At 41.6% G+C, this 27,974-nt stretch overlaps 1 protein-coding gene across 4 annotated transcripts in view; it reads left to right on the top strand.

Moving 5' to 3' along the window:
* Positions 1-27,300, top strand: part of LRIG3 (leucine rich repeats and immunoglobulin like domains 3) — a 51,686-nt gene extending 24,386 nt beyond the window's left edge. For 2 of the 4 annotated variants that reach the window (XM_001927828.7, XM_084956223.1), the window contains 16 exons: positions 6,137-6,268; positions 6,848-6,991; positions 7,985-8,128; positions 8,447-8,590; positions 8,999-9,142; positions 10,124-10,204; positions 11,110-11,181; positions 13,905-13,976; positions 14,483-14,646; positions 17,074-17,394; positions 19,436-19,717; positions 20,660-21,112; positions 22,520-22,678; positions 24,617-24,760; positions 24,852-25,127; positions 26,629-27,300. In XM_001927828.7, coding sequence (XP_001927863.3) covers positions 6,137-6,268; positions 6,848-6,991; positions 7,985-8,128; positions 8,447-8,590; positions 8,999-9,142; positions 10,124-10,204; positions 11,110-11,181; positions 13,905-13,976; positions 14,483-14,646; positions 17,074-17,394; positions 19,436-19,717; positions 20,660-21,112; positions 22,520-22,678; positions 24,617-24,760; positions 24,852-25,127; positions 26,629-26,873 — 2,977 coding nt within the window. In that variant the 3' untranslated portion in view covers positions 26,874-27,300. Of the gene's footprint in view, positions 1-6,136; positions 6,269-6,847; positions 6,992-7,984; positions 8,129-8,446; positions 8,591-8,998; positions 9,143-10,123; positions 10,205-11,109; positions 11,545-11,889; positions 13,977-14,482; positions 14,647-17,073; positions 17,395-19,435; positions 19,718-20,659; positions 21,486-21,763; positions 22,023-22,519; positions 22,679-24,616; positions 24,761-24,851; positions 25,128-26,628 lie in introns of those variants that run through there. The other 2 variants (XM_084956224.1, XR_014803440.1) reach the window with 2 other exon arrangements.
* The last annotated feature ends 674 nt before the right edge of the window (positions 27,301-27,974 follow it).

Raw genomic sequence — 27,974 nt, 5'->3', positions numbered from 1 at the left:
AGAGCTAGAAACCTGAGCCCATCAGGCAGGGGAGGAGGAAAGCATGGCCTGTGCCCTGGAAACCACAGGAAGGGTAGCGCTTCACCCCCAAAGCAGGTATCGAGGCTGACTGTCGTCATTATTCTAACATATCACCTCTCTCCTTGTACCTCCTCTTGTCTGCCCTCTGCTGCCAGAGCAGCCTTTCCAGAATGCACGTCTGATGCTGTGACCCCACCATTTGAAGTCCTCTGTCCTCCTCCCTCTCCTTGATCTTGAGATAAAGGCCAAGTGCATAACACGGTTTCATTTACAAGGTCCCACTTGACCTGCTCTCGTCTCCTCCCAGCACCTCACTCCTGACCTTCCTCTTTGTCCAGTCTCCACTTGTGAACTCTGCTCCCGTTAAGTCTTTCTTCCATTTCTTCAAGGGGAAGAAGCCTTGCCTTGCTCTCACTGGCTTCTGCTCCCTTCCCACCATTTCTTTAGGAGGTTGTCCTTTCTTCTTCCACTTATCCCTCTGGTGGCTGCTCCCATTTGCCTGCCTGCTCCCCTCACTAGCATTTCAGCGCTGCGCGGTCTGGGACCATATCCATCTTGCTCAGTGTCTGCCCTTCAGGACCCTCAGAGCAAGTATCACTGTGCAAAAATGGTGGGTCAGGTTTGCCTCTGCTTAAAGGTATTTGGCAAAGTAGGCTGAAAGGTGAAATTAGCGACAGAGTGAAACCATTGTGGTAGGGCCTGAGAAGCCAAGGCTGAAATACCTGGGCCTCCTGTTTTTCCTGTAGCCTCTGGGAAGCCTGAGGGAACCATCTGCATTCCAACTGACCAAGCCCCCCAGGTCTGTATGTGTCCACAAGGGACTGATTATACTTGACCTCAGCAATGGTTTGACCATGGAACGCCTTGTACTATCAACAAACACAGATGACCAAAATATTCATGGTCCTTAAGCTGAAAGGCTGAAAGGCCTTCTAGTGCCCGCTGTACAAATTTTTGAACAATAGGAAGATGCCATTTCCACACCAACTTAAGAAATGGAAAGAGATACATAGTTTGTTTGTTGTTGTTAAAGCATTGTGCATTTCCTGTCAACAATATTAATTAATTACAGTGCTTTTACTGTGTTCATCAATTTTGGCATTTAACCATATTTGGAGAAAAATTAAAGCTGGAGTTGAATAGAATCTTTGTCTCCTAGAAGTGGCTATTTGTGACCCACTCTGTTAGAAATATATGTATTTTGAGGGTTTTAGGTGATTAAAAAGATTTTTTAACCTAGTTTTTTTAACGTAGTTGTCTTTTTTTAGCCCTTCTTGTTTGATATAAAGCAATTTTTTTGTTTTTTTGTTTTTTGGGGTTTTTTTTTTATTTTTGGACACATATCAGGGGTTTTTTTTTTATTTTTGGTACATATCAGGTGTTTTCTTTGCCAGTTAGTCTGAGAGCGCATATGAAACTGGTATTTGGGCTTAATTCAGTTCCATTAGAACAGAGGTAAAATTCTATGATACAGGGACTATTATTCTGGCAGTTGTAAGGGATTTTTGTGCTGGGAAGCAGTGCTGACAAAGACGCACTGTACAAGTTATGCTTCGTTTATAACTGAGCACTTTCACACTGCAATTTAGGAGGTGTGCAGTTCAGGAAATTGCTGGCCTTGGCTGGAGCACACTTTAACTGCAAGGAAAATTTTATTCGTCACTCGACTAATTGGCAGTTTTAATGCCTTGTTCATAATTACCTTATAAACAAACGAATACATAAACCAAAGATTGTAGGGCCTGTTATCTAACTTGTAGCCTTATTTGAGCCACGTGATAGACACCTGTGGGTCTCCCTCTCCCTCCCACCAAAACCCAATTTGCTCCATTTATTGCAAAAACCTATGACTGAGAGTTTCTTTTGGTTGTTGTTAAATATAAGTGTAGCTGTACCAGCCAGCTCCAGACAACCTGGAGGCCAAAACCAGATGCAGAGTTTTACTGGGAGGTGGTGGTGAGGGGCTGGGAGGGATGGAGATGAGAGGGGGGCACTTGGGGGTTACTCTGCTGTTGGTGGGAGGACATCCTGGTAATGCAAACATTTGGGTTGTGTATTTAGGAGAACCTTTTTGTCCCCTAATGTGTGGTTTTGTTAACCCACACACCCTGACTGTAAGGCCCCGTGGCTTGTCTCTTGGACTGACTCCATCTCCGGGATGTAGAAATCGACTAATTGTTTCGCTTGCATTACCCTGTACCTCACAGCTAGATCAAGGGGTTTACACACTGACGGATCCAGATGTGGGAAATGGTCAAAATCAGAGGTCATGGCTGACTTGACTCTAAACAAAGTCTATAAGACTTTATGGGAATCTGAGGGGCTTGATATTTGTGACTTGTACACAGGGCTGCTAAGCTTCCCTTTTTTTTAACCTTGCCATCATCACAGAGTTCAGCTCAAGATATACATTGCCTTTGCCCATTACCTTGTATAGGATTACTTTTAAAAATGGGGTTAGGAGTTCCTGCTGTGGTGCAGTGGGTTAAGAATCTGACTGTAGCACCTCAGATTGCTGCAGTTACAGGTTTGACCTCCGGCCTGCTGCACTGGGTTAAGGATCCAGCATTGCTGTAGCTGTGGCATAAGTTGAAACTGTGACTCATATTTGATCCTTGGCCTGGGAACCTCTGTATGCTGCCGCTATAGCCATTAAAAATAATAATAAAATAAAATAAAAAAGCTTAATTAAAAATGGGGTTAGATTTTCAGATGACTTGGGTCAAAAAAAATAATAATAGTGATCCCCCCACTGTCCTTGAAACTAACATGTAGCTGATTTTTAACAATATTTGAGAAGTTTTATTAGTTCATTGTTGTTTAAATAGATTTCAAATGTACAACCGGTTTTCTCCCCTTAATGTTCTTTCTTGGGGGGAAAGCAGTGGCTGACATTTGCATGTATTCGGGAAGCCAGTCTTCTACTCTGATGGGTTCCAAACAGAGGCACACTCCTGGGGGCCCCTTAGCCTCCTAGATGCAAGCACAGACCTGGGGTGGATGGGCACTGTTTTCAGGGCATCCTTAGTGTTGGCATGATGCCCACTGAGCCAGTGTGAATTCCCACTTAGTTTGGAGCCAGAATTTCGGCATTTTTGCAAGGGTCAAAAGTTGCAGGGCTTTCTGGAGGTGCATCTTCACATAAAAACTTGACTGCCAAAATATGTTTGAAACTATATTCCATGAAATAGCCTTCAGAGAGTGCTTTGGGACTGATAAGGCCTTATTCTGTGAAGTGGCCTAGGAGTGTTTGGACTTGTTAGTTTGCAAGCCCTAGTTTCCTAAATACCAGTAAGCTGTTATCATAATTAAATGGCATAATATATGAAAAATGCTTGGCATAGGGCCTGGCATCCAGTATGTCCTCAGCGTTATTAGATTCCATATCCATTCCAAGATGGGGGTAGAGACATAGCCCCACTTTAGAGGAGCTCATACTATGGCAGCAAAGACCAAGGGTGTAAAAAGTGCCATGTTACGCACAGCAGAGGATTTTGTGAAAACACATGAGATGCTTCTAGCTCAGGAGCCTTTGTGGTGGTGACAGGCCTTCGAATTACAATAATGCAGAAGAACTTTAATAAACTCAGAGCTCTATACGAATACAGTTATTGGTTAAAAAAAAAAAAAGCTACACCTATGAAATCATTTTGTAAGTTTTCCCCTTAAGTGACAGTTTATGAAAACTACGTATAGAAATGGCAGCATGTGACTTAAAAGACACACAGATTTCTACTTAGAGCCATTGGATTGTTTCATTGTTCCTTTGGCTGTAAAGAGAAGACCTTTATTTGCAGGCAGACTCTGCCATCATTCTCCCTTGCAGTGCTATTTTCCCCTGTCTGATGGTCCAAAAAGTCCAAGCTAGGAGTTCCCACTGTGGCACAGCAGATTAAGGTGCCAGGACTGTCTCTGCAGTGGCTTGGGGTCACTGATGTGACTCAGATTTGATTCCTCGCTGGGGAGTTTCCATATGCCATGGGTGCAGCCAAAAAAATAAGAAAAAAAAAAGTGCCAGTTATCTCATCTAATATGACAATTAAGATGGTTTGCACATCAGTTTGGTTCCTGCTTTTTAGCAAGATTGTCACTTAATGCTGAATCTCCCCCTTGGAAACTGTTGTATTGATGACCTCTTAAGAGCTTTGACTTGGCCTCATTTAGTTTGCTTTGTTTGTTTGTTTGTTTTTCTTAGTGCTCCCCAGTAGAACTTTCCATGAGAGTGGGGATATTCTATATGTGTACTGACTGTTTGCCAGATACCAGGCACATGTTGCTGTTTGGGACCTGAAATGTGGCTACTGTGACTAAGGAACTAAACTTGAACATTTAATTGTAATTTAAATGTAAAGAGCTGCAAGTTCCAGCTGTGGCTCAGCGGGTTATGATAATAGTATCCATGAGGACGCGGGCTTGATCCCTGGCCTCGCTCAGCAGGTTAAGGAGTCGGCATGGCTGTGGCTGTGGTGTAGGCCAGCAGCTGTAGCTGTAAATCAACCCCTAGCCTGGGAACTTCCATATGCTGTGGGTGTGGCCCTAAAAAGCAAAAAAAAAAATAAATAAATAAATAAAAAAATAAAAAAAAAATATATGAAGAGCCGCATTTGGCTGCCATCTTAGACATCCTGGCCCGATGTTTAAGAGAATTAACATCAATTTTTAAAAGATCTAATTACTCCCAGAGATGATTTAGACCTGCCTGTTTTTACGTAAAACCTTTATAATATTCGAAGCCCTGGAGCATATCCACTGGTTTTGAAGACTATGGCAATGCATCGAAACTTGCTGTTTCTTAAAGAAAAAGAGATTTATCTAGGATGACTTTTTTTTTTTTTTTTTTTTTTGTCTTCTTAGGGCCACGCCCATGGCACATGGAAGTTCCCAAGCTAGGAGTCCAATCTGAGCTGTAGCCTCAAGCCTACGCCAGAGCCACAGCAATGCTGGATCTGAGCCGCGTTTGCAACCTACACCACAGCTCACAGCAACGCCGGATCGTTAACCCACTGAGCAAGGACAGGGATCGAACCCTCAACCTCATGGTTCCTGGTCAGATTCGTCAACCACTGCGCCACGATGGGAACTCCTAGGATGACTTTTTAAAAGCCCAATCAGATGAATATTTTAAGTTCAATGGCATCTGCAGTGTGTGTACTTTCCAAGAGAAGAATTAGAAATGAATTAGTGGGAGTTCCTGTTGTGGCTCAGCAGTAATGAACCTGACTGGCATCCATGAGGACACAGGTTTGATCCCGGGCCCCACTCACTGGGTTAAGGATCTGGTGTTGCCTTGAGCCGCGGTGTAGGTCACAGATGCAGCTCAGATCTGGCATTGCTGTGGCTGTGGTGTAGGCCAGCAGCTGTAGTTCCAATTCGACCCTTAGCCTGGGAACTTGCGTATGCCTTGGGTGTGGGCCTATAAAAAAGAAAAGAAATATCCAGCACAAATGACCATCTCCTCAGAAAAGAAAATCATGGACTTGGAGAAAAGACTTGTGGCTGCCTGATGGGAGGGGGAGGGAGTGGGAGGGATAGGGAGCTTGGGCTTATCAGACACAATTTAGAATAGATTTACAAGGAGATCCTGCTGAGTAGCATTGAGAACTTTGTCTAGATACTCATGTTGCAACAGAACAAAGGATGGGGAAAAAAAATGTAATTGTAATGTATACATGTAAGGATAACTTGATCCCCTTGCTGTACAGTGGGGAAAAAAAAAAAGTGAATTAGGGCTCAGGGAGAAAGAATAGGGAACTTAGCACATCAGTGCCTGGAACACCAACTTGGGGCTGGCCGTTTCATATCCCATTTCACAAGATGACAAGGAAGAAAGACTGTTAACAAAAAAACAGGAAAAAAAAATCAGTTTAGATAACCACAGCTATATTAAACACACCCCAATGTATAGAGGAATGGTTTTCCTAATTCTAATATTATGATTTACCTTTCAATGCAGCATTAAAGTGACTGAAGAGGTGCTGTTTAGCTTTTAAAAGTGCTGTTGAGAGCAATCACTTTTCCATATTTTCTGGAGAACAAGTTAGAAATAGAAAATATTTTTCCCCTTTCAGATTGTTATTCTGTTGACCCTGTTACCTGTGCTGTTCTTTTAATCCAGAGCTGGAAACAAGATTGTTGAGATATTACCTGAACATCTGAGACAGTTTCAGTCCCTCGAAACTTTGGACCTGAGTGGCAATAATATTTCAGAGCTGAAAACAGCACTTCCTCCCCTACAACTCAAATATCTGTAAGTCAAGGTGTTTGTTTTTTTTAACAAAAGATTTTCACCTTGTGATGAAAATACTGTACTATATTTTTAAAAGTCAAGTTTAAGATATAATGAACTCTGCTCTTTTTTTTTTTTTTTATTGCTGATGAATCAAAAATGTGACTTTCTTACGGGCTAGTGATTTGCTTTAAGTATAATCACAGTCTCACAGCCTTCATTTTATTTTTACATGTTTGGATTACCAAAAAAAAACATGATATCTTTGACTGTTATAGAAAAACCAAGTGCTTCTTTAAAAAAAAAAAAATCAAAATTCAGCCACTGGTGTGTTTCACTAATAAGCGAATTTCTTAAGAATTGGATAAGCCTCTCTAAGGAATGTTGATAATCTTTAGATATTCTAGTCCTCTTTCCCCAGTAGTATGTGTGAATCATAATTGATATTGGTCTACAAGGACCTGAAGAGTTAATTATTTTAAGTGTCCGTTGTTACAAATGATGGTTCAGTTCTCTGGAGATTCTTTATGGACAGAGAGTGCATGCACTTGAACTTCTCAAAGAACCAGAAAGGGCTGCTCATCCTCAGACTTTCAACAGGTATATCAACAGCAACCGCGTCACATCCATGGAACCTGGGTATTTTGACAATTTGGCCAACACCCTCCTGGTGCTGAAGCTGAACAGGAACCGAATCACAGCTCTCCCTCCCAAGATGTTTAAACTGCCCCAACTGCAACACCTGTAAGTAAAATGTCGTCTTAGATACTAAACCCTTGGCATCTTCCCGCTGAAATCCACAGTGTTGGCAAAGGGGCTTTCGAAGCAAAGATGTGGCCTTGAGAGCTGGAGCCATAGAATCTCCGAAACAGAAAGAGCTTTAAATGTCACCTGGCGCCAGCTCTTGCCTGACAAGGCAGGTTGGATTGTTACCGAAAGAGTGAACAATGTAATCACTGAACAACCTCCATCCAAAGGCATCCCTGTGGCCCTGAAGATAGCATGGTGGCTCTCCACACTGTGGTTTATGAGAATCGTACCAGCAACTTCAGGGGCTCTGAGAGCTTAAGGAGCTGTAAGGAATGGGCTTGTTAATAACGGCGGAACCCTCTGTGAACAGGCTCCCAACAATACAGTGGTTTTCAGCCTTGGCTGCACATTACAGACACCTGGGGAGCTTTTAAAACTCCTAAAGCCCTCGACCAATTATATTAGAACCTCTGGGGGTAAGATCCAGGCTTCAGCAATTTTTAAAACTCCCCAGCTGGTTCCAGGGTGCAACCAAGGTGGAGAATGACTGCCTTAAAGAGAAAGCATTAAACACAGAAAAAATGGTCAGAGGAATCAGCTTTGGTAAAAGCAGACAGAACAGGATAAACTTGCCAGCCCTGCTCCTGAAGAGACTTCACATTTCAATGTCGTCCTCAATACTCCTGTTCTGGATAATTTGAAAACTAGTATTAATTTATTTACTTCCGTCCTGAATGGACAACAGTTTAGAAATTAAAGTGTAGTCTGGTGACAGTATGTTACCGTCCCAAAGATAGATGTTTCAGAAGGAAATTTACTCATTGCTAATAAATGAAAATTCTTCTCAGTAAAAATGTTTAGAAATTTAAACCATTCTCTGTAATTTAACCCAGGCTGGTTTAACGCTATTGTAGTAATGTCATATTTTCTTACTGCCTCTAGAATTTGTCATACAAGCTAACCGTTTAACTGTAATATCCAACACAGTGAACTGAACCGAAACAAGATTAAAAACGTAGATGGGCTCACGTTCCAAGGACTCGGTGCTCTGAAGTCTCTGAAAATGCAAAGAAACGGAGTGACGAAACTTATGGATGGAGCTTTCTGGGGGCTGAGCAACATGGAAATTTTGTAAGTAAGGGTGGGTGATCGCAGCTCCCGCTCAGGTGGTCGGATGATGGGGTACTCAGTGAGCATCAGCAGCCTTTATTTGAAATCTTATGTAAAAATCTTCTCATTTATGATCTTATTTTTTTAGTCTCTAGTTTTGTTTCAGGTGATGTGACCAAGAATGTATAAGCACAGTGTTTTCTGCAGGTGTCTTTGTCTAGCAAAAGCTAAACGTGGCGTAACGATGGGAATATGTAATAGGTTGTAATCATATGTCCCCTTTGAAGAGTCTAGATAATGAACTTTGGATCCTGCTTTTGATTCTTATTGTCCCCGTAGGCAGCTGGACCATAACAACCTAACAGAGATTACCAAAGGCTGGCTTTATGGCTTGCTGATGCTGCAGGAACTTCATCTCAGCCAGAATGCCATCAACAGGATCAGCCCTGATGCCTGGGAGTTCTGCCAGAAACTCAGTGAGCTGTGAGTTGCCTTTCATTCTCCTCAGGTTTGAGAGCAGGAATCATGCCAGAGCATGAGCTTCTTACCACTGATCTGTGAAATTTTCATAACAAAGTTTCCAAGGTGACAGCTTTTTTCACATGCAACCTAGTCATAGTTTTGTTGTCATAAGTTGAAGCCAGCTCTGCTGTTTCAGTTCTGTGGCCCATGGGCTAAAAGCACTGGTGGTGATTTTCAAATAAAGAGATTTTTTTCTTTAATTGCTGGGATTAGCAATAATGTTTACCTGGGTATTATTAAGAAGGCAGAGTTTTAAAATGAGGATTATTGCAGTAATATATTACCTTTAAAAAAATAAAAGCACAAGTCGTTGGGTTGAATTGGAAAATAAAAGCTATTGTTCAGTTTTTGTTCTTTTTTTCTTTACAGGGACCTAACTTTCAATCACTTATCAAGGTTGGATGATTCAAGCTTCCTGGGCCTGAGCTTGCTAAATACACTGCACATTGGGAATAACAAAGTCAGCTACATTGCTGATTGTGCCTTCCGGGGGCTTTCCAGTTTAAAGACTTTGTAAGTTACACATTTTACTCTCCGTACAGGAACCTATTTGGTTCCTAAATGTGCCCACTTTTCTCCAAGCAGATTTCCTCTGTTGTGAAAGAAATGTGTACAGCCTCAGAAGTAGTGTCTTAATCTTTCCCAGACCAGTTTGATTAAAATAGGTCCATTTCACCCATGTGTGCTTCTTAAAGGGATTAAAAAGGACAGTGATCAGATTGTTTTGATGATTGCAGTTAGCCTTCTCAGGGTCTCCAGGAAGCTGGTAACTGCTCGAAAGGGAAACAATTTTAAGGAAACAATTTAAATCCACTAATTTTTCTTCGTTAAAAAATTGAGATTAAAAATCACCCACAGCCAAAAAAAAAAAAAAAAAAAAAAAAAACCAGCACATACAACAGGCAGCCAGGGAAGATGCCTGTTCATCCGACCAGTTATAGCCAGGCTTGATCTCTATCCCAAGAGAAGGAAGAGAGGGTTGGATTAATTGACCTTTGAAAAATCTCCCAGATGTTAACTTTAATATTGTGCAGTGGGCTTTTGATTTTTGCACTGTCAGAAACTTTTGCTCTGTTCACTATTTGAAGCATTACATAATTGAAAGACATGCTGTGTGCTTTGGCGAACTGCTCCTTGTGTGGTTGGAGCAGTGGTTTTAAAGTTTAATGTATTTTTCAGACTAGTCAAGGCTTTCAGAATTTAGTCATCTTGATAGAGGAGTTAATAGGGCCAGAGTCAACTGTCCTGATTTCGAGCAAGAGTGTGAAATGTTGAGGGAGGAAGGCAGGATATAAGAGGTATGCTGGAGAGAGAGAGAGTTTTCTATTGTTTTGAAAGGGCCAGAGATGATATGGGAAGTTTTGAGGGATCTGTTACAAATTACATGCCACCTGGGTGGTGATCTTAGATTTTTAAGCGTGTCTCTAATGAGAATGCCTGTATCTCTTGTTAAATGCCTAGTACTAGTTTCGGTAACTCTCCTTTTTTTGTTAGGGATCTGAAGAACAATGAAATTTCCTGGACCATTGAGGACATGAATGGTGCCTTCTCTGGGCTTGACAAACTGAGACGGCTGTGAGTAGGATGTGCTTCATAATTTGCCACACTCTTTGACCTAAAGGTTTTGTCTTAATTGAAGTCAGCTCCACTCCCAAGTTGTCATCTTTAAAGAATTTTAGAATAGGTTCTTAATCTGGTTGCTACCCTTTGTCATTTTCCCAAATGACTGCTGTTATAGAGGATGTGTATTAATTAGATTTTCTTCCTTGGGTATAGCGGTTTTACTAAACACTTGGGTTAGAGCAACTGATTTTAGTATCTAGAGAAGAATTTTAAGTTGTTCTGAGGGCCTAGACTCTTGGGATTATTGTTGTGTAAAAGTCAGTAGACTTAGGAAGTCCAGCATTTTGAAACTTCCAGTCTTGCACTTCCCTCCCAGGAATGTTTAAATGAAGTGATCCAGTGTCCAGTGATAATAGTGCAGTGGGTTCCAGGCAGTACAGGATCAAAACATGTTTCTGTTTAGCCCCAGAACGGCCTTGCAGAGAACCAGAGTCTCTGTTTTAAGTGAGTGATTTTCAAATGGAGTTCCGTTTTGTCTTAAACTTCTGTGGGTGATAAAGGATCCATGAGGGGGTGGGAGGGTAAGGAGAAAGTTGTCACTATTACCTGCTTTATTTATTAGCAGTCTGAGACATTTTACTTGGAATAAAGTTTCCAGCTCTTTGATCAATCACTGCTTTGATTTAATCCTCAGAGTAACTTCTTGAATACCTGTTTTTGTTGGGTTCTCCGTTGAGTGGTTGGCAATTATACTGAACCATGTTAACTGAAATAGATCAGATGCACTTTTTAAAGGATATATTCTTTAACTGAAGAGAGTAGAATTACTCACAAATTTAAAAACAATTCTTTTTATGAGAATTGAACTCCAAAACAGTTTTTACTAACTGTTCCATTATAATTTTTTTTTTTTAAAGAATACTCCAGGGAAACCGGATTCGATCCATTACCAAAAAAGCCTTCACTGGTTTGGATGCATTAGAACATCTGTGAGTAGCAGGAACTTAGTTACCTTAAACATCATCTGAGATGGTTATCTATTTATGGGTCATGAAAAAATAATACAAACTGGAATGTAATTTTGTCCTCACTACCATAGACAGATACACACATCTGTCTATCTTCTGTCTACCTACCTACTTATTTGTTGATATCTTTATGGAGGTATATACAGGTACATACTTCTTTTGTATTTAAGGACATTGCTATACATAATTATTGGATTTTCTTTTTTTTTTTTTTTTAAGTGCCACAGGTGTGGCATGTGGACGTTCCCAGGCTAGGAGTTGAATCAGAGCTACAGCAGCCAGTCCATGCCACAGCCACAACAATGCCAGATCTGAGCCACATCTGTGACCTACACCACAGCTCGTGGCAATGCTGGATCCTTTAACCCACTGAGCGAGGCCAAGATTTGAACCCACATCCTCATGGATACTAGTTGGGTTCATTTCTGCTGAGCTACACTGGGAACTCTTAATTTTTTATTATAGTTGATTTATATTGTTCTGGCAATTTCTGCTGTACAGCGCTTTTAGTTATTTTTATCAAGCAGTGGTATGTGTAATTTAAAAAAAAGAAAAAACATGGAGTTCCCATCGTGGCGCAGTGGTTAACGAATCCGACTAGGAACCATGAGGTTGCGGGTTCGGTCCCTGGCCTTGCTCAGTGGGTTAACAATCCGGCGTTGCCGTGAGCTGTGGTGTAGGTTGCAGACGCGGCTCGGATCCCGCGTTGCTGTGGCTCTGGCGTAGGCCGGTGGCTACAGCTCCGATTCAACCCCTAGCCTGGGAACCTCCATATGCCGTGGGAGCGGCCCAAGAAATAGCAACAACAACAACAACAACAAAAAAAAAAAAAAAAAAAAAAAAAAAAAGAAAAAACAAACACAAAAACTCCCATTTATCATGCACCTACATTCCTTGAGAGTGACCAGAGAGTTTTAACACTACTTGAAGAACTTTTGCCTATTGCTGCTGCTGTTTAATTATAAAACATACAACCTGCTTTTCCTCCTTTACTCTTTTTCTCATTCTCTTTTGTTACTAGCCTAGGAATTAGGAGCTGGCAGAAGCAGAACTCAGCCCAGGGCGGCCTCTGCTTTCACAGCAGCCCTTGCCTTCACAACCTCTGCCCCCAGTAACTCCTGGCACACATTTTTGAAATGAGTTAGGGACTAGAATATTTTCAGACATGAAGGGCACAAGCTAGCCAGCCTCGGTAGGAGTCAAACCCTGCCAGGAGCATAGAGCCAATCAGCTCCTGGTAACGATGGGTGCGTGTATATATGGACAATAGGAGTCTAAAGTAGTATAAAGTGTATCCACCCTGACTCTTAAGGAATACTTGTAACCAAAAGTTTTATGTCTGTTAACCTGGACAAAGGAAGTTACAATGTAAATGCACATGTGGTTTGTACCATCATCAGTGCTGTGCATTTGGCTATTATGTATTGCCCACCCACCATGCAGACGGTGTAGCAGTGCAGCTTGTAGCAGGCTGACTCTGCAAAGCATAATATGGAAGGGCAGGCCAGTATTGCTGGGCTTGCTGAAACAAATTATTTTCAAAGGGAAACTAGCCAAAAGGGTTTGCCATCTGACCCATTCCATTTCTGGGAAAGTGGAATTAGTGGATCAGTGCAGTATTAACCTCTGCTTTAGTTTCCTAAACCTTCTTGACTCTCCCAGCCTCTTTCTCTGCCCATGTTGCGGACCTTGATTCTGTCTTGTGTTGCCACTTTGTCTCATTCAGAATCCCTTTTGTCCACTCTGACTCCTGTAAAGGAAAACAGAGCAGTAATCACTGTGGAGAGGACGGTTAATTCAGACTGCTTGTAAGAACTGGTTAAAAATAAATTCAGCCCAGAATATTCTTTGATTGTATAAATGTCCTGCCTGAAGTGGTTGTTGGTTGGTTGGTTTTAGCAAGTACCTCTTATCTGAACACCTTACTGTCTCCCCATTAGTGCATTATGTGTGGCAGGATAGGCTAGTGACTAAGAGCAGAGGTTTTGAAGTTGAAAATAATTGAGTTCAAATCTCACCTGCCCCTTTCATGCCAAGCCAAGGTGGTTATACCATCTTCGTTTGGGTTGCTGTGAGGAATAAATGTAAATCACTTAGAATCGTACATGTCATAGAAGGTGTTCTATACATGATGGTTTTTTAAAAGCATAATTACAAGGAATTTTATTTGTGTATTAGATACAGACTATTGCCTTTGGCATGGATTAGCAATGAGATCCTGCTGTAGCGCTGGGAGCTATGTCTAGTCAGTTATGATGGAGCATGATAATGTGCGAAAATAGAATGTGTACATGAATGTGTAACTGGGTCACCATGCTGTACAGTAGGAAAAAAATGTATTGGGGAAATAACTATTAAAAATAAATAAATATGTAAATGAAAGTTACTAATGGTTACTAATTTGAATTATGAGGAATAAAATAAAACAATATGGCAGAACAGTTTAGGCCCTTCTGAGTCAAAAGATCCGTATGTGGTGATGTAAAGCCTTGCTGTCCATAGCAGAACCTACCTCTAAGGCACATATTCTTGTCCTTGAGTCCAGGCTTCCTGATTGCTTCTGGCATTTCAGCACATGGAGTTATTTTTGTGGTGAATGGGGTAGGCAGCGTGGGCCCAACCCTTGGTTGAAGGCACACGGTGGCCCTAATTCCCTCTAATGTATTTGATTTGATTGCTTTCAGAGACCTGAGTGACAATGCAATCATGTCATTACAAGGCAATGCTTTTGCACAAATGAAGAAACTTCAACAGCTGTAAGCTTTTCTCTTCCTTCCAAGAGTTGTGCATAAACATATGGGGGAACCCATCATGGGGTGGGTGGGTGATCCTGGACTGTGTGTCTATAGAAAGTGTCTGGCACATCCTACCCATTCCTTAATTTTTATTACCAGAAAGGAGGAAAAGTGAGTTACTTGTTCATTGTGTTGAAAAGAGGAATGTCTTTCTGTTGCAAATTTGTGATTTAAATGTGTGGGACCTAATTCAGTGCAGTGCCTCCTCATAGTAACCGGTTTCCAGCACTAAGCTATTTGGGGTACGTCAGCCCTTCTATCTCCACAGGCCAGTAAGAGCAACACCAACAAAAAACGGTGCTAGTTCCACATCTTTCATTTTAAGATGGACTGTAGCATATTTATTCCATGGGATGTGTGTATTTGGTTTCCACACCCATTGCTTTGTTAATATTTACTTGAGTTTAGTTTACTTGTAGAAATCTGCATTTCATACAAAACAAATTGAATGTAATTACTCTCCTCAGGCACTTAAATACATCAAGCCTTTTGTGCGATTGCCAACTAAAATGGCTCCCACAGTGGGTGGCGGAAAACAACTTTCAGAGCTTCATAAATGCCAGTTGTGCCCATCCTCAGTTGCTGAAGGGAAGAAGTATTTTCGCTGTTAGCCCAGATGGCTTTGTGTGTGGTGAGTGGAATGATGGCCTTGGCCTCTAATTCATTTTTTTCTCCATTTGTTCAATTAATGGATTTGAATAAATGTATGTTCTCTTAACCAAGCTCTTATTTCTGCTGAGGTAGATGAGATGAGATGTAGTTTGCTGATGAGCACAATTTTACCAATGAAAAAAAGTTTTTCTACAGTTTCTTCCTCTTTGTGTTGGCATCAGGGTGGTTTGGTGGAAGGAGAATGACACTGAATCTTGGGAAAACGTGAAGGATAGTCCTAGCCCTCTGCTTCACTTACATTCCTGAAATCTCACTCCTTGCATCTTTGAAATGGGGATTCTGGGGATTGCTGAGGGGCCCTCCTGAGCTCAGTAAAGAGACTGACTTAAATCTTTGCAGATGCTATCTGTGTGGAATAGAAAGAGGCAATTATTAGCTAGTGATGTATAGGCTGCTAAAAGCTTTACTTTTGGTGGGTAAAATATTGCAAGTAACCAAGTAACACAAAGTTTGAGTTTATCATAAATAAATTTAAGTTCCTTTGTTTTAAGCTTCTAAGCACCTCAGCGTTTGAAATCTGCTTCCCCATCTTCAGAAGGCTGTTTAGCAAATCTGTATCAAAAATCCAAGTTTGGAATTCCTGAAGTGGCTCAGTGGTTAACGAACCTGACTAGCATCCATGAGGACGCGGGTTCGATCCCTGGCCTCACTCAGTGGGTTAAGGATCTGGCGTTGCTGTGAGCTGTGGTGTAGGTCACAGACACGGCTCAGATCCCAAGTTGCTGTGGCTCTGGCGTAGGCTGGTGGCTACAGCTCCGATTAGACCCCGAGCGTGGGAACCTCCATGTACTGCCAATGTGGCCCAAAAAGACAAAAAAAAAAAAAAATCACCCAAATTTTTGTCTGTCTGGTGCAATCTTACTACACAACACACTGCTGTTTACTACTCGCTGCCTTGGAGACTTTTGTAAAAATAAATGTGCAGTGTGTGTACAGAACGTGAAATCAAAATTTGCTTGAGCATGTGTGTTAAGATACTACAGAACCTAATTTTACATTGGCCTTTAAAAATTTATTCAAAACTCCTTTGCCTTCAATTGTTTAGTTAAGTACAAGAAAAACATATTTTTTTAAGTTACAGCATTAAATGGTGCCAACAGTTTCTGGAAATAAAACATCTGATGTAGCTTTTGGATCTAAATAAGCATTTGGCATTCATCTGTCAGGGCCTGAGCTGTTCCTTTTCCATGGTTTTTACTTTTCAGTTCTCTAGTCTTGACGTATGAACTCTCTATTATTTTGAGACATATATATATATGCCTCAAAATAGGATATATATAGTATCCATGGATTTTTCACTCCTCCATTGTGAATCTGAACATTGATGTACCAGATGAGAATTTCAGAATAATCATATAGAAAAAGAAACTGTCCTGATTACCACGTGCAGGCATGGAATTGGAAATTTACCCCATTCACACATGTGTGCGTGCACACATACACACACACGCACACTCACACACACCACACAGTAATTTTTTCAGAGCACCCAAATGATGCATCTTGGTTGATTTAAGATGCTTCCTTCTGGGTTTAGACCATCTTTGAGAAACTCAAGTTCAAAAAGGTAACTTTTCTAAAAAGTAACAGAACTAAAAATAACTGTTTGGAATGAAAGAGTTGCCTAGCTCTAATTATAATGTAGCTCTGACAGTGGAGCACAGCAGCCTGATGGATTGTCCACTCTGAACCTCAGGCTGGAGCCAAGGGCTCACACTGAGCTTGAGAGATGCTTTTTCTTTCGCTATAGGATTGTTTTTGTTTTGGTTTTTTTTTTCCTGCTTGACCTACAAATTACTGCTCTTTAATAAGAGTTGTGGTTATGGTAAATGGGGTATTAATTGCCGGCTTTAGGGATATTGATTATCATTATTAATGTTTGATTTCTTAATTTTTCTACTTCTTATTTCTGGAGGACATGGGAGAAAATGCAGTTCCTGATAGTAGCATTTAAAGATGATCCATGAACCTGGAGGTGTCTTTACTGATTTCTTCTTGTATTTATGTTTTTTTTTTTTAAAAAAAAGGACGAGGGGTCCAGAGTAAACTGTATTTCAAAATATCAGTCTCCTCTCCTTTACTTTTTATTTGATATGTTTTAGTGTATTACTCAAGAACTATGAAAGAAAAAAATGTGCTGTACACCATAATTGTATAATGATGAATACATAGGTCTTAGTCTCTATTTGAAATGCATGAAATACTTTATAAACTCTGTCCCAGGCTGTCATTTCAACACCGGGCCTGCTAGTCCATCTGTGAAACATACACAAAGGGTAAAACCTAAGCCACTGTTTGTTTTGAGTTTCTTGGTGTTCAAATCAGAGTCGCATTTGGACTCTCGAGCTTTAAAGCTGTTTTGTTTCCTCCTCTCCATTTTGAACAGATGATTTTCCTAAACCCCAGATCACGGTTCAGCCAGAAACACAGTCGGCAATAAAAGGTTCCAATTTGAGTTTTATCTGCTCAGCTGCCAGCAGCAGCGATTCCCCAATGACTTTTGCTTGGAAAAAAGACAATGAACTACTGCATGATGCTGAAATGGAAAATTATGCACACCTCCGGGCCCAGGGGGGCGAGGTGATGGAGTACACCACCATTCTTCGGCTCCGCAATGTGGAATTTGCCAGTGAAGGGAAATACCAGTGTGTCATCTCCAATCACTTTGGCTCCTCCTACTCCGTCAAAGCCAAGCTCACAGTAAATAGTACGTGATCTGACTCTCCCTTTTGCATTTACAGACACCTTTCAGAACAGAAAGTACCTGGTTTCCTCTCTTCCCCTTACTCCTAACCCTGTCCTCTGCTCTCACAGTTCCTCACCCTTCCTTTCCCTTCTGCTCCCTCGGCCACATCGAGACCCTCAGTTATTTGTATCGAAGCAAGCAGTTACTGTCTGGAAGACCCCATACGCAGCAGGGTGGGTAACTTGGATGGACCAGACGCTTTTTTGGCTCTTGGAGAGTTCACCGTGTACTCGTCTGATGTCGGAGGCCATGAAGTGTAGACTTAAAGGAGGCTACCCTTTTTTTTATTTAATTGACGTGTAGTTGAATTACAGTGTTATGTTAGCCTCAGGTGTACAGCACAGTGATTCAGTTAGATGTCTGTTTCTTCAGATTATTTTCCATTATAGGTTATTATTACATGATACTGAATGTAGTTCCCTGTGTTATACAGTAAATCTTTGTTGCTTATCTGTTCTACACATAGTAATTTGTATCTCTTAATCCCATACTCCTCCTTTACCTCTTCCTTCCCCTTTTCCCTTTAGTAACCATAAGTTTGTTTTCTGTGTCTGTGTTTGTTTAGTATATACAGAGTCATTGATACTATTTTTTTACATCCCACATATTAGTGATATAATGTTTGTCTTTCTCTGACTTTCTTCACTTAGTATGATATTCTCTAGGTATGCCCATGTTGCTGCAAATGGCAATATTTCATTGTTTTTTTATGGCTAAGCAATCCTCCATTTTATATGTGTACCACATCTTCTTTATCCATCTGTCAGTGGACATTTAGGTTGTTTCACATCTTGGCTGGGGGTATGTATCTTTTCAAGTTAGAGTTTTCATCTTTTCTGGATATATGCCCCAGGAGTGGAATTGCTGGGTCATACAGTAGCTCTCTTTTTAGTTTTAAAAGTTAATTCCATACTATTTTCCATAGTGGCTGCACCAGTTTACATTCTCACCAACAAAAAGCACACCACCTTTTAACTCAGAGATGTAGGTTTGAATCTTGCCCCACTCCTGCTTACAGCTGCGGGACTCTCAGCAAGTTATTTAACTGCTCTGTGCCCCCATTTCCACATCTTTCAATTAGGAATAATATATCTACCTTACATTGGTATGATAATTGTTAAATAATCTGTGTAAAGGACTTAGCAGAATGCCTGAAATAGAGTAAGTGCTTAGTAAATACAGTAAGTGTTAATTCTGCTCATGAAAGTATCTCATCCCCTGCTTTGTGTTGGCAGATAGACAGTTTTACAGATTATCATTTAATTGTTGTATCTTCCATGGTAAGATATGATTCATTAATGCATTCATTCAGCAAATGATTGCAGAGGCCTGACACATAGAACAAAAAATTGTAGAACAAAACACATATGTAAGGTCATAGAATGTTAGAGCCAGGAGGGACTTAAAAAAAAAAAAAAAAAGATGGAGTGGCCAGGGTACAGAGAGATTAATGATTTGCCTAAGGTGGCACAGATAGTTATCAAGGAATCTAAAAAGTGACTGGAAGATAGCAGAAAGACAACCAGTCTGAAGATCAGGTTACCTATTTTATCCTGACTCCATCATTTCTGTACCGGTATAACCTTGATGGAGCACCTAAATCGCTCTGTCTCAGTTTGCAGTTGGAAATAACCTCGGCCTTACTATGTCAGGGACATTTATAAGTATCAAAAGAAAGGAGGGGGTTCCTGCTGTAGCTCAGCAGGAGTAGTGGTATCCATGAGGAGACTAAGTATCCATGAGGAGATGGGTTCGATCCTTGGCCTCGCTCAGTGGGTTAAGGATCTGGCATTGCCTCAAGCTGTGGTGGTGTAGGTCGCAGACACAGCTCGTATCCCATGTTGCTGTGGCTGTGGTGTAGGCTGGCAGCTGCAGCTCCGAGTTAACCCCTAGTCTGGGAGCTTCCATGTGCCACAGGTGTAGCCCTAAAAAAGGGGGGAGGGATGAAAATGAACCTCTGAAACTCCAGAATGCTCATGCCCACATTGTGTTTCTGATTCAGTGCTTCCTTCCTTCACCAAGACCCCCATGGACCTCACCATCCGCGCTGGGGCCATGGCGCGCTTGGAGTGCGCTGCCCTGGGACACCCAGCCCCGCAGATAGCCTGGCAAAAGGATGGGGGCACAGACTTCCCGGCTGCGAGGGAGAGACGCATGCATGTTATGCCTGAGGATGACGTGTTCTTCATTGTGGATGTGAAGATAGAGGACATCGGAGTCTATAGCTGCACAGCTCAAAACAGCGCAGGAAGCATTTCTGCAAATGCAACCCTGACCGTTCTTGGTAAGTGGATCTTTTCAGATTCTGTGATACATGGTCGTCTTAAAGATAGCAGCTCACCCCCAGCCTAAGAAGTGTCAGAAGTTGTGGGGGGCAGAGATGATCCATAGGACACTGCCCTTTCCTGGAGGGGACGGTGGCTTCTTGGAAGCTTTCAAGTCAGGAATGTCTTACATTTTCAGGACTGTGGCCTTTGAGATGAAGCTGCATCCTCCCTCTGAAGGCAGCGGGAGAATAAATGCTTTGATGCTTCCCCTTTTTGCAGGAATCACCTTCCTCTACTCTCCATCATGCATATATACATACAATCTAAAGAATACAAGAAATATATGAACTGATTGAGAGGGACCTAAAACTCTTCTCAGCAGCCCACACCCCTCTGGAAAGCAGTTTGTCTTTTATCATTTACCTACACAGATGCTTTTTTAAAAATGTGAGCATGTTAATCTTATGTGTATCTTTGAAAAAGTAAATCAGAGAAACCTATGGACACCAAAAAATAAATTATTTTCAGAATTTTAATGTAGGCTAGGACATCATAGCTCTTGAAAGTTTCTCTGTAAAAATTTAAACATTCTGGGTTTTTTCATCCGTTGACACACCCTATGCTTGAAATTATTTTTATACATTTTCTGTTTCTAAAAAAATGTCTAAAATGTTTTGCTTTGTCCCACTTCCACCATTCCCCAACCTTGCCAAGAATGAGGGCGACCAAGAGAAAGGAATTAGTAAATATTAGCCCGAAGTGGTATTATAAGTAAATGACAGGCAAGTGATGAAATGAAATTCCAGATGTTGTACACATTTAGGGTTTTAAAGAGGCATGCACAGGAAGTTTGGGAGATTACACTTTCAGCTCCACTTTGAAAATATTTCAGCACAAGGACTTATGCTACGCAAACCCTAATTTCACATCCAGCTTAAAAATCTAACTTGTCATTTCAGAGACGCCATCATTTTTGCGGCCCCTGTTAGATCGGACGGTAACCAAGGGGGAAACGGCCGTCCTGCAGTGCATCGCAGGAGGGAGCCCTCCTCCCAGGTTGAACTGGACCAAGGATGACAGCCCTTTGGTGGTCACTGAAAGGCACTTTTTTGCAGCAGGCAACCAGCTGCTCATCATTGTGGACTCTGACGTCAGCGATGCTGGGAAGTACACGTGTGAAATGTCTAATACTCTGGGCACTGAGAGAGGCCACGTGCGCCTCAGCGTGATCCCCACCCCCACCTGTGACTCCCCGCAGATGACCGCCTCGTCCCTGGATGATGACGGGTGGGCCACCGTGGGTATCGTGATCATAGCGGTGGTTTGCTGTGTGGTGGGCACGTCGCTTGTGTGGGTGGTCATCATATACCACACACGGCGGAGGAATGAGGATTGCAGCATCACCAACACAGGTGTGTAAACAGACGCTTGGCACGGGGTACGGGAGCCTGTGTGTGCTCGTGGTCCCACCGGGATTTCCTCTTGGGGTGTGTGTCTCTCATCAGAGGCCGTGTCACAGAGGTGACTCATGCTGCAGAACTACAGCTCGTTAAAAATAACACCCCGGCCCAAAATAGAGTTGATGGTTAAAGATGAGTGAGTGCTTTTTGTTAAAACCTCATCAGAATATCCTGCTGGCTGTGCAAGATGGTCCAAATCACAGCATAAACCAGTTTGACTCCTTCGCAAGGTGGCAACAGAGGACCAGGGCCAGCCCTTCAGGAGTGAGGTGTACACTCTGCTGTCATTTTTCATTTTGTCATGCATGAGCACTTGTGCATGATTGTGTGCAGACATCTAAGGTAGAGCCTGGTTAGTGGTGGGAAAGGGGCTTAGACTTATATATACAAACTCCTATATTGATAAATATTGTTGGGAATATGGCAGGAATCAAGCTTAATTCATGAACTTAGATACTATCTCATGAAAATGACAAAGCCTTTATTTTTTTATTTTTTTAACTATAGTTGATTTATAATGTTCTGTCCATTTCTGCTGTACAGCAGAGTGACCCAGTTATACATATATATACATTCTTTTTAAATCATGGACATGGAGAACAGACTTGTGGTTGCCAAGAGGGAGGGGGAGGGAGTGGGAAGGACTGGGAGTTTGGGATTAATAGATACAAACTGTTGCCTTTGGAATGGATAAGAAATGGGATCCTGCTGTATAGCACTGGGAACTATGTCTGGTCACTTGTGATGGAGCATGATAATGTGAGAAAAAAGAATGTATACATGTATGTGTGACTGGTCACCTTGCGGGGCAGTAGAAAATTGACAGAATGCTGTAAATCAGCTTCAATGGAAAAAATAAAAATTATTATACATTCTTTTTCTCACATTATCCTCCATTATGTTCCATCACAAGTGATCAGATAGAGTTCCTTGGGCAGTACAGCAGGACCTCATTGCTTGTCACTCCAAATGCAGTAGTTTGCATCTATTAACCCCAACTCCCAGGCCCTCCCACTCCTTCCCCCTCGGCAACCACAAGTCTGTTCTCCAAGTCTGTGAGTTTGTGGCTTTTCTGTAGAGAGGGTCATTTGTGCCATATATTAGATATACTTTGTCAACATTTATTGTTTTTGAAATTTGAGGAGCAGGGCATCCCACAGGCCACCAAGTAGACACTCAGCTCAGGCGCCTCGGCAGCAGAGGTCTAATTTGCCTTAATATCAGTACTACACAATCAGGATGGTCTTAGTAGATTGATTTGATTTGAACAGAAAACAGAACAGGAGCTACTCTTTGCAGGGAAGCCTGTGTAGCATAGATGATCATAATGGTTAATCGAATGCTGTTGTTTGATTATAGATGAGACCAACTTGCCGGCTGATATCCCTAGTTATCTGTCATCTCAGGGAACATTAGCTGACAGACAGGATGGGTATGTCTCCTCAGAAAGTGGAAGCCACCACCAATTCGTCACTTCTTCAGGAGGCGGATTTTTCTTACCACAGCACGACAGTAACGGTATGTGTTGAAAATGAACATGGGCTTACTACAGTTGTTGTAAAGTAACCTGATGGAAAGTTCAAATATAATATTAATTTTCACAAGAAATTGATACACTCATATATTTAGGACCTGGCCCAAGATCACTAGCAACGCTGAAATTAAATACTTTTATGCCCTCCTCTTAAATACTAGAAAAATCTTTGTTTCTAGCAATAAAAGACGACCAGTAGGTTAAGTGAAATTTAGTTCCTCCATGCAACGTAATATTTCTCTCACGTTGTAAATGTTCTTTGGCCCTGGATGTTCTTACTGAAGTGACATCAACTGGTTTCATGCATGGTCTTAAAAATCCAGTGATTTAAAATCATTCTATTAAAGACATCTCATTCTGACTCTTGCTTTAAGAACTGTATAGTTTAGGGAGTTCCCGTCGTGGCGCAGTGGTTAACAAATCCGACTAGGAACCATGAGGTTGCGGGTTCAGTCCCTGCCCTTGCTCAGTGGGTTAACGGTCCAGCGTTGCCGTGAGCTGTGGTGTAGGTTGCAGACGCGGCTCAGATCCCGCGTTGCTGTGTCTCTGGCGTAGGCCGGTGGCTACAGCTCCGATTCGACCCCTAGCCTGGGAACCTCCATATGCCGCAGGAGCGGCCCAAGAAATAGCAACAACAACAACAAAAAGACAAAAGACAAAAAAAAAAAAAAAAAAACTGTATAGTTTAAAGAATAATAACGGAGGCAGCATAATGCAAGAGCATCTGCTTCGTTCCAGACCCACTTCTGACACTTATTCCCTGTGTATCCTTGAGCAGTTGCAATCCTTCCCTATTAGATTTTTGTGAACATTAAATAAAATAGTAATGGAAAACCACATGGTGCTTGGCACATATTAAGGCCTCAGTAAGTAGAAGCTATGGACGTTATTTTCAAACACTTTACCATCTTTTCCCACAAGCATTGATTGAATATCTGCTCTGTGGTAGACTCCACAGTTGGGAGGGAAGAGTATTTGTTTTCAGTTTCACAGTTTAGTCAGTAGTGAGACCAAAAAATTGAACAAACAATCACAAAGTGCTTGGCAGGGCAGTGGGAGGGCATGTAGAGATAGAAGATGGGAACATAAAGCTGTTGTTCTGGTTGCACTCATTTGATTGCAAAGAGCAGAGGCCCAGGCTTGTTCCCGTGGAGCAGGGTTTATGGAAAAGACATTTACACAAGTCTAAAAGAAGAGAATTGGAGCACAAGGGTGGCAGGTAACCTGGGCCCTGGGGCTGGAGACTGATCGGCTTTCAGAGCATCCCTAGAGGCTGCTGCATTACTGAGTCATGTTTGCTTCTCGCCAAGATCAGAACCCACCCTCTGACCGCCCAGCTCCTGCTGCCCAGGCACACAGCCCATCGTGGCATCTCTAACCATCATGCTGTCTCTTGGTTTTTTACCTGCTTTGTCCGCTACTAACAACATAGCATTTTTTGGTTGTTTAACTCAGATACAATAGGATTTTTTTTTCCCCAGCTCATCTTTGAGCCAGGCATTAAGAGGAAATGGGTTAAGTGCCAGTCCTTCATCCTGGTCATCAGTGACTTTCTGGAAGATGCAGGCAGTACTGGTGGCAGCATGGGGTCCAGACCATGGCAGTTTTGGCCTTGGTATCTGTACACAGATCAGTTTCTCTTGACAACCAGGTGGGGCCAGCAACTAGGTTAACACATCCAATACAACGGTTAATCAAATCCTCTTTTAGTAAGATACAGCAAATTTACCCAATTACTAATCCATAGCCTCAATAAATTTTGTAAAAAAAAAACTTTACCATAAATTTCTGCCATAATTTTCTTTTGTGTGATGTTCTTTCTCAATTTTTCATCTATAAATGTGAAAAATGTCAAAAGTACAGAAATGCTGAATGGTACTTGAACAAAAATTGCTTCAGTGACCAAAATGTGTGTTTTACAGGGACATGCCACATTGACAACAGCAGTGAAGCCGACGTGGAAGCTGTCACAGACCCATTCCTTTGTCCCTTTTTGGGACCCTCAGGCCCTGTGTATTTGAAGGGGAGTGTGTACGGCTCAGATCCTTTTGAAGCCTGTCATTCAGGTATGTGGTTTTCTTTTCTAAGTTCCATTTCCTGGAGAGACTTCTTGAAGCACTAACTCCTATCTCCCAATATTATCCCCAAATTTAAAAGGTTGTGGTCCTGACCCAAGAACAGCTTTAATGGACCACTATGAGCCCAGTTTGGTCAAGAAAAAGGAGTGTTGCCCCTGTCCTCATCCTGCAGAAGAGTCCTGCGAGCAGCGTGTCAGTGATACAGGATGGCCTGCCCATCAGAGGAAGGTACTCAGCTCTTCTCACTCGCAACACGAAGGCCCCGGAATGAACGGCTCATGTCTGAACAAGTCTCCTGCAGATTTCAGTCCAAGTCCAGAAGCAGCATCAGTTACTTTGAGTAATTCTTTCATGGGTAAGTTTATTAAATGATTAGATACTTCGACTCAGGACCCACATTCCAAGTTGCATGGGGCAGAGCCATGAGAGCTTTGAACGCCAGACTGGGCTCAAAAAGTTTGGGGATTTTTTTTTTTCTTTAAACGACGCTGTCTTGACATCCTATTAGTTACTGTACTTGTTTCTAAAAGCAAAGGCATACATGGGGATTTTACTTGATTATGTTTTTAATCCGGCGCTAAACCTTAGGAACTTTCTGGGCAACTCTGTGTGTGGCATCATCTAGAAGACAAGAGTTTTGGAAGTGACTTAGGAACCTGGTTTGTCAGCCATGTGGAAAAAGTGGTTTGGGGCTACAACAGCCTTTGGGGTGGAGCTGAGTGCGAGCATGACTGTGGTTTGGGATGTCTGGTGGCTTATAACTAAACCCGCAGTCAAAGGGAAGACGGCGTCCTACCTGGCCATGGCTGCTGTCAGCCGAGCTGGACGGCCTCGTGCGCAGGAGGCTCTCAGAACCTCAAAGCCTACAGTGGTGAAGGTAGACACTGGCTGGCACCAGGGTTCGTTTGTGGATTTTTCGGTCCAATGCATGGGGACGATGGGATGGAAGAACTGAGATCATCTTTTTGCTGCATGGAAATACAGAAAAATGAACCACAACCCGTCTGGGTTTTTTTTTTTTTTTAATAGAATTTTTAACTATTTTACCCAGCTTTTAAGAAATTTCATGTTTTATCATGGTATAATTATTTATATTCCTTTTTGCGAAAAAAATGAAAGTAGTATCTCTTACATGACTGAGTCCATGGAATACTAAGTTGCTACAAAGGAAGGACAGGCAAGACCTAAGGATTATTAGGAAAGACACTTCCTGTACTCCAGCACAGTTTACTTGTACATTACCTTCCCAGTGGCCTTTGTGGAAAATCCTGGGCTCTCCATAAAGCTAGGATGTGGGAGAACTTCTGTTAGGAAACTTCTTTTTTTTTTGCCTTTTCTAGGGCCGCACCTGCAGCATATGGAGGTTCCCAGGCTAGGGGTCTAATTGGAGCTGTAGCCACTGGCTACACCAGAGCCACAGCAACGCGGGATCTGAGCCATGTCTGCAACCTACACCACAGCTCACGGCAACACCAGATCCTTACTTAACCCACTGAGCAAGGCCAGGGATCGAACCCGAAACCTCATGGTTCCTAGTCAGATTCTTTATCCACTGAGCCACAACAGGAACTCCAGGGAACTTCATTGCTCATGATTAATGTTACTGTAGGTCCTGAGACGTAAAGATTGGATGCTTGTATTCAGTGGATACATGTGTAGGAGGGTGCAGTTACCCTCAACTCCATTCTGTGAAGTCTCTCTTGCCATAGCACAGATATACACACAAACCCTGCAGTTTGTATGGACCTAGAAAGTCCAGGGGGTGTTCAGATTCACAGGGTGAAATATTCCTTCGTTTGAATGCATTTGTTGACTGCTACAAAGGACCCATGTGCTCAAGGGTTTCTTTCTTTCAGGGACGTTTGGAAAGCCTCTGAGGAGACCTCACCTGGATGCCTTTTCAAGCTCTGGACAGGCATCGGATTGTCAGCCCAGAGCCTTTCACTTGAAAGCACGTTCTTCTCCGAACTTGGACTGTGAGTCAGAGGAAGATGGGAAAGAAAGGACAGATTTTCAGCAAGAAAATCACACATATACCTATAAACAGAGCTTAGAAAACCACAGGACTTCAAATTTTCAGTCTTATGACTTGGACACATAAATGGGATGGGACCAAGGAAGAATTCTAACATACTACCTCAAGTGGACTTTTATTTAAAAGAGAGAGAATCCTATGTTTTTAAATGGAGCTATGAATTTTAAAAGGATAAAACGTCTTATTTATACAGATGGACCAAAATTACAAAAACTTATAAAAATTTTATACTGGGAGTAACTTTCATATAAGAATGCCTTTTTAAACTATTTTACTATTTTATACTTGGCTTTATGCAAAAAAAATATCTTATGTAAATTAATGGTATAAATCCATGACTATTTTATGTATTTTTATAATGCCAGATGTCTTTTTATTGAAAATGAGTACTAAAGCATTTTAAACAATAACTGTCTTGTACATTTTTTGAATAGAGGTCACCGCATTTTATTTTGCACATTACATTTAATAAAGTGTGTCATTTTGATCCCAAGCCCCATCTATACGCTAACGATTTTTATTGTTTTCAACACATTTTAGGCTCAATTATTTTATATTAGCATGTCTCACATTGGTGAAAACTATATTCAGCACATTAAAATATGAGCAAAATATGATTCTGCGTACCTCCCAGGGTTGTTGTAATATAGATTCAAATCAGATTAGTGTTTGTGAAAGCACACTGTAAATGAGAGGGAGCTACAACAATTTGAGGTGCATTCATTTATTTCTAATTCTACCAAGAAAAAGATGTTGTAGTCCGGTGTAATATAGTACAGCCACCATTGTTTAAATCACTGCTTAGGCCATGTTTCCTTAATTATAATAATGTTTTATGTGGCCCAATGCTTTGTGCTTTTCCAAAGTTTCACATCCACCATCCTTTTAATTGTAACAAGAGTGGTTTAGTGCACATTTCTGTAGTTAAATGTCTATAGCAGATGTGGGGTTTCATCCACTGTTCCAGGTTAAAATGGGACGCTGGTGGAATTCTTTGCTGTTCTTAGTGATTTCCTGCTGGATGTGCAATTTTTACAGAATAGGTACTATTAAGCTCTTCTGTAGCATTCTTTAAGAATTAAAATATTTTCCTAATTTGGTCATCACAGCCCTACTTGTTAAAAACTGAGTATCAAATCTCTTAAATGTGTACAATTTAAAATACTT

This window comes from Sus scrofa, chromosome 5 (assembly GCF_054392235.1).
Source record: "Sus scrofa isolate SSC_HxYL_T2T_F1_AM1 chromosome 5, Sscrofa_HxYL_maternal_Yorkshire_Landrace_v2.0, whole genome shotgun sequence".
NCBI lineage: Eukaryota > Metazoa > Chordata > Mammalia > Artiodactyla > Suidae > Sus > Sus scrofa.
This window is presented reverse-complemented; position numbering and strand designations above follow the sequence as displayed.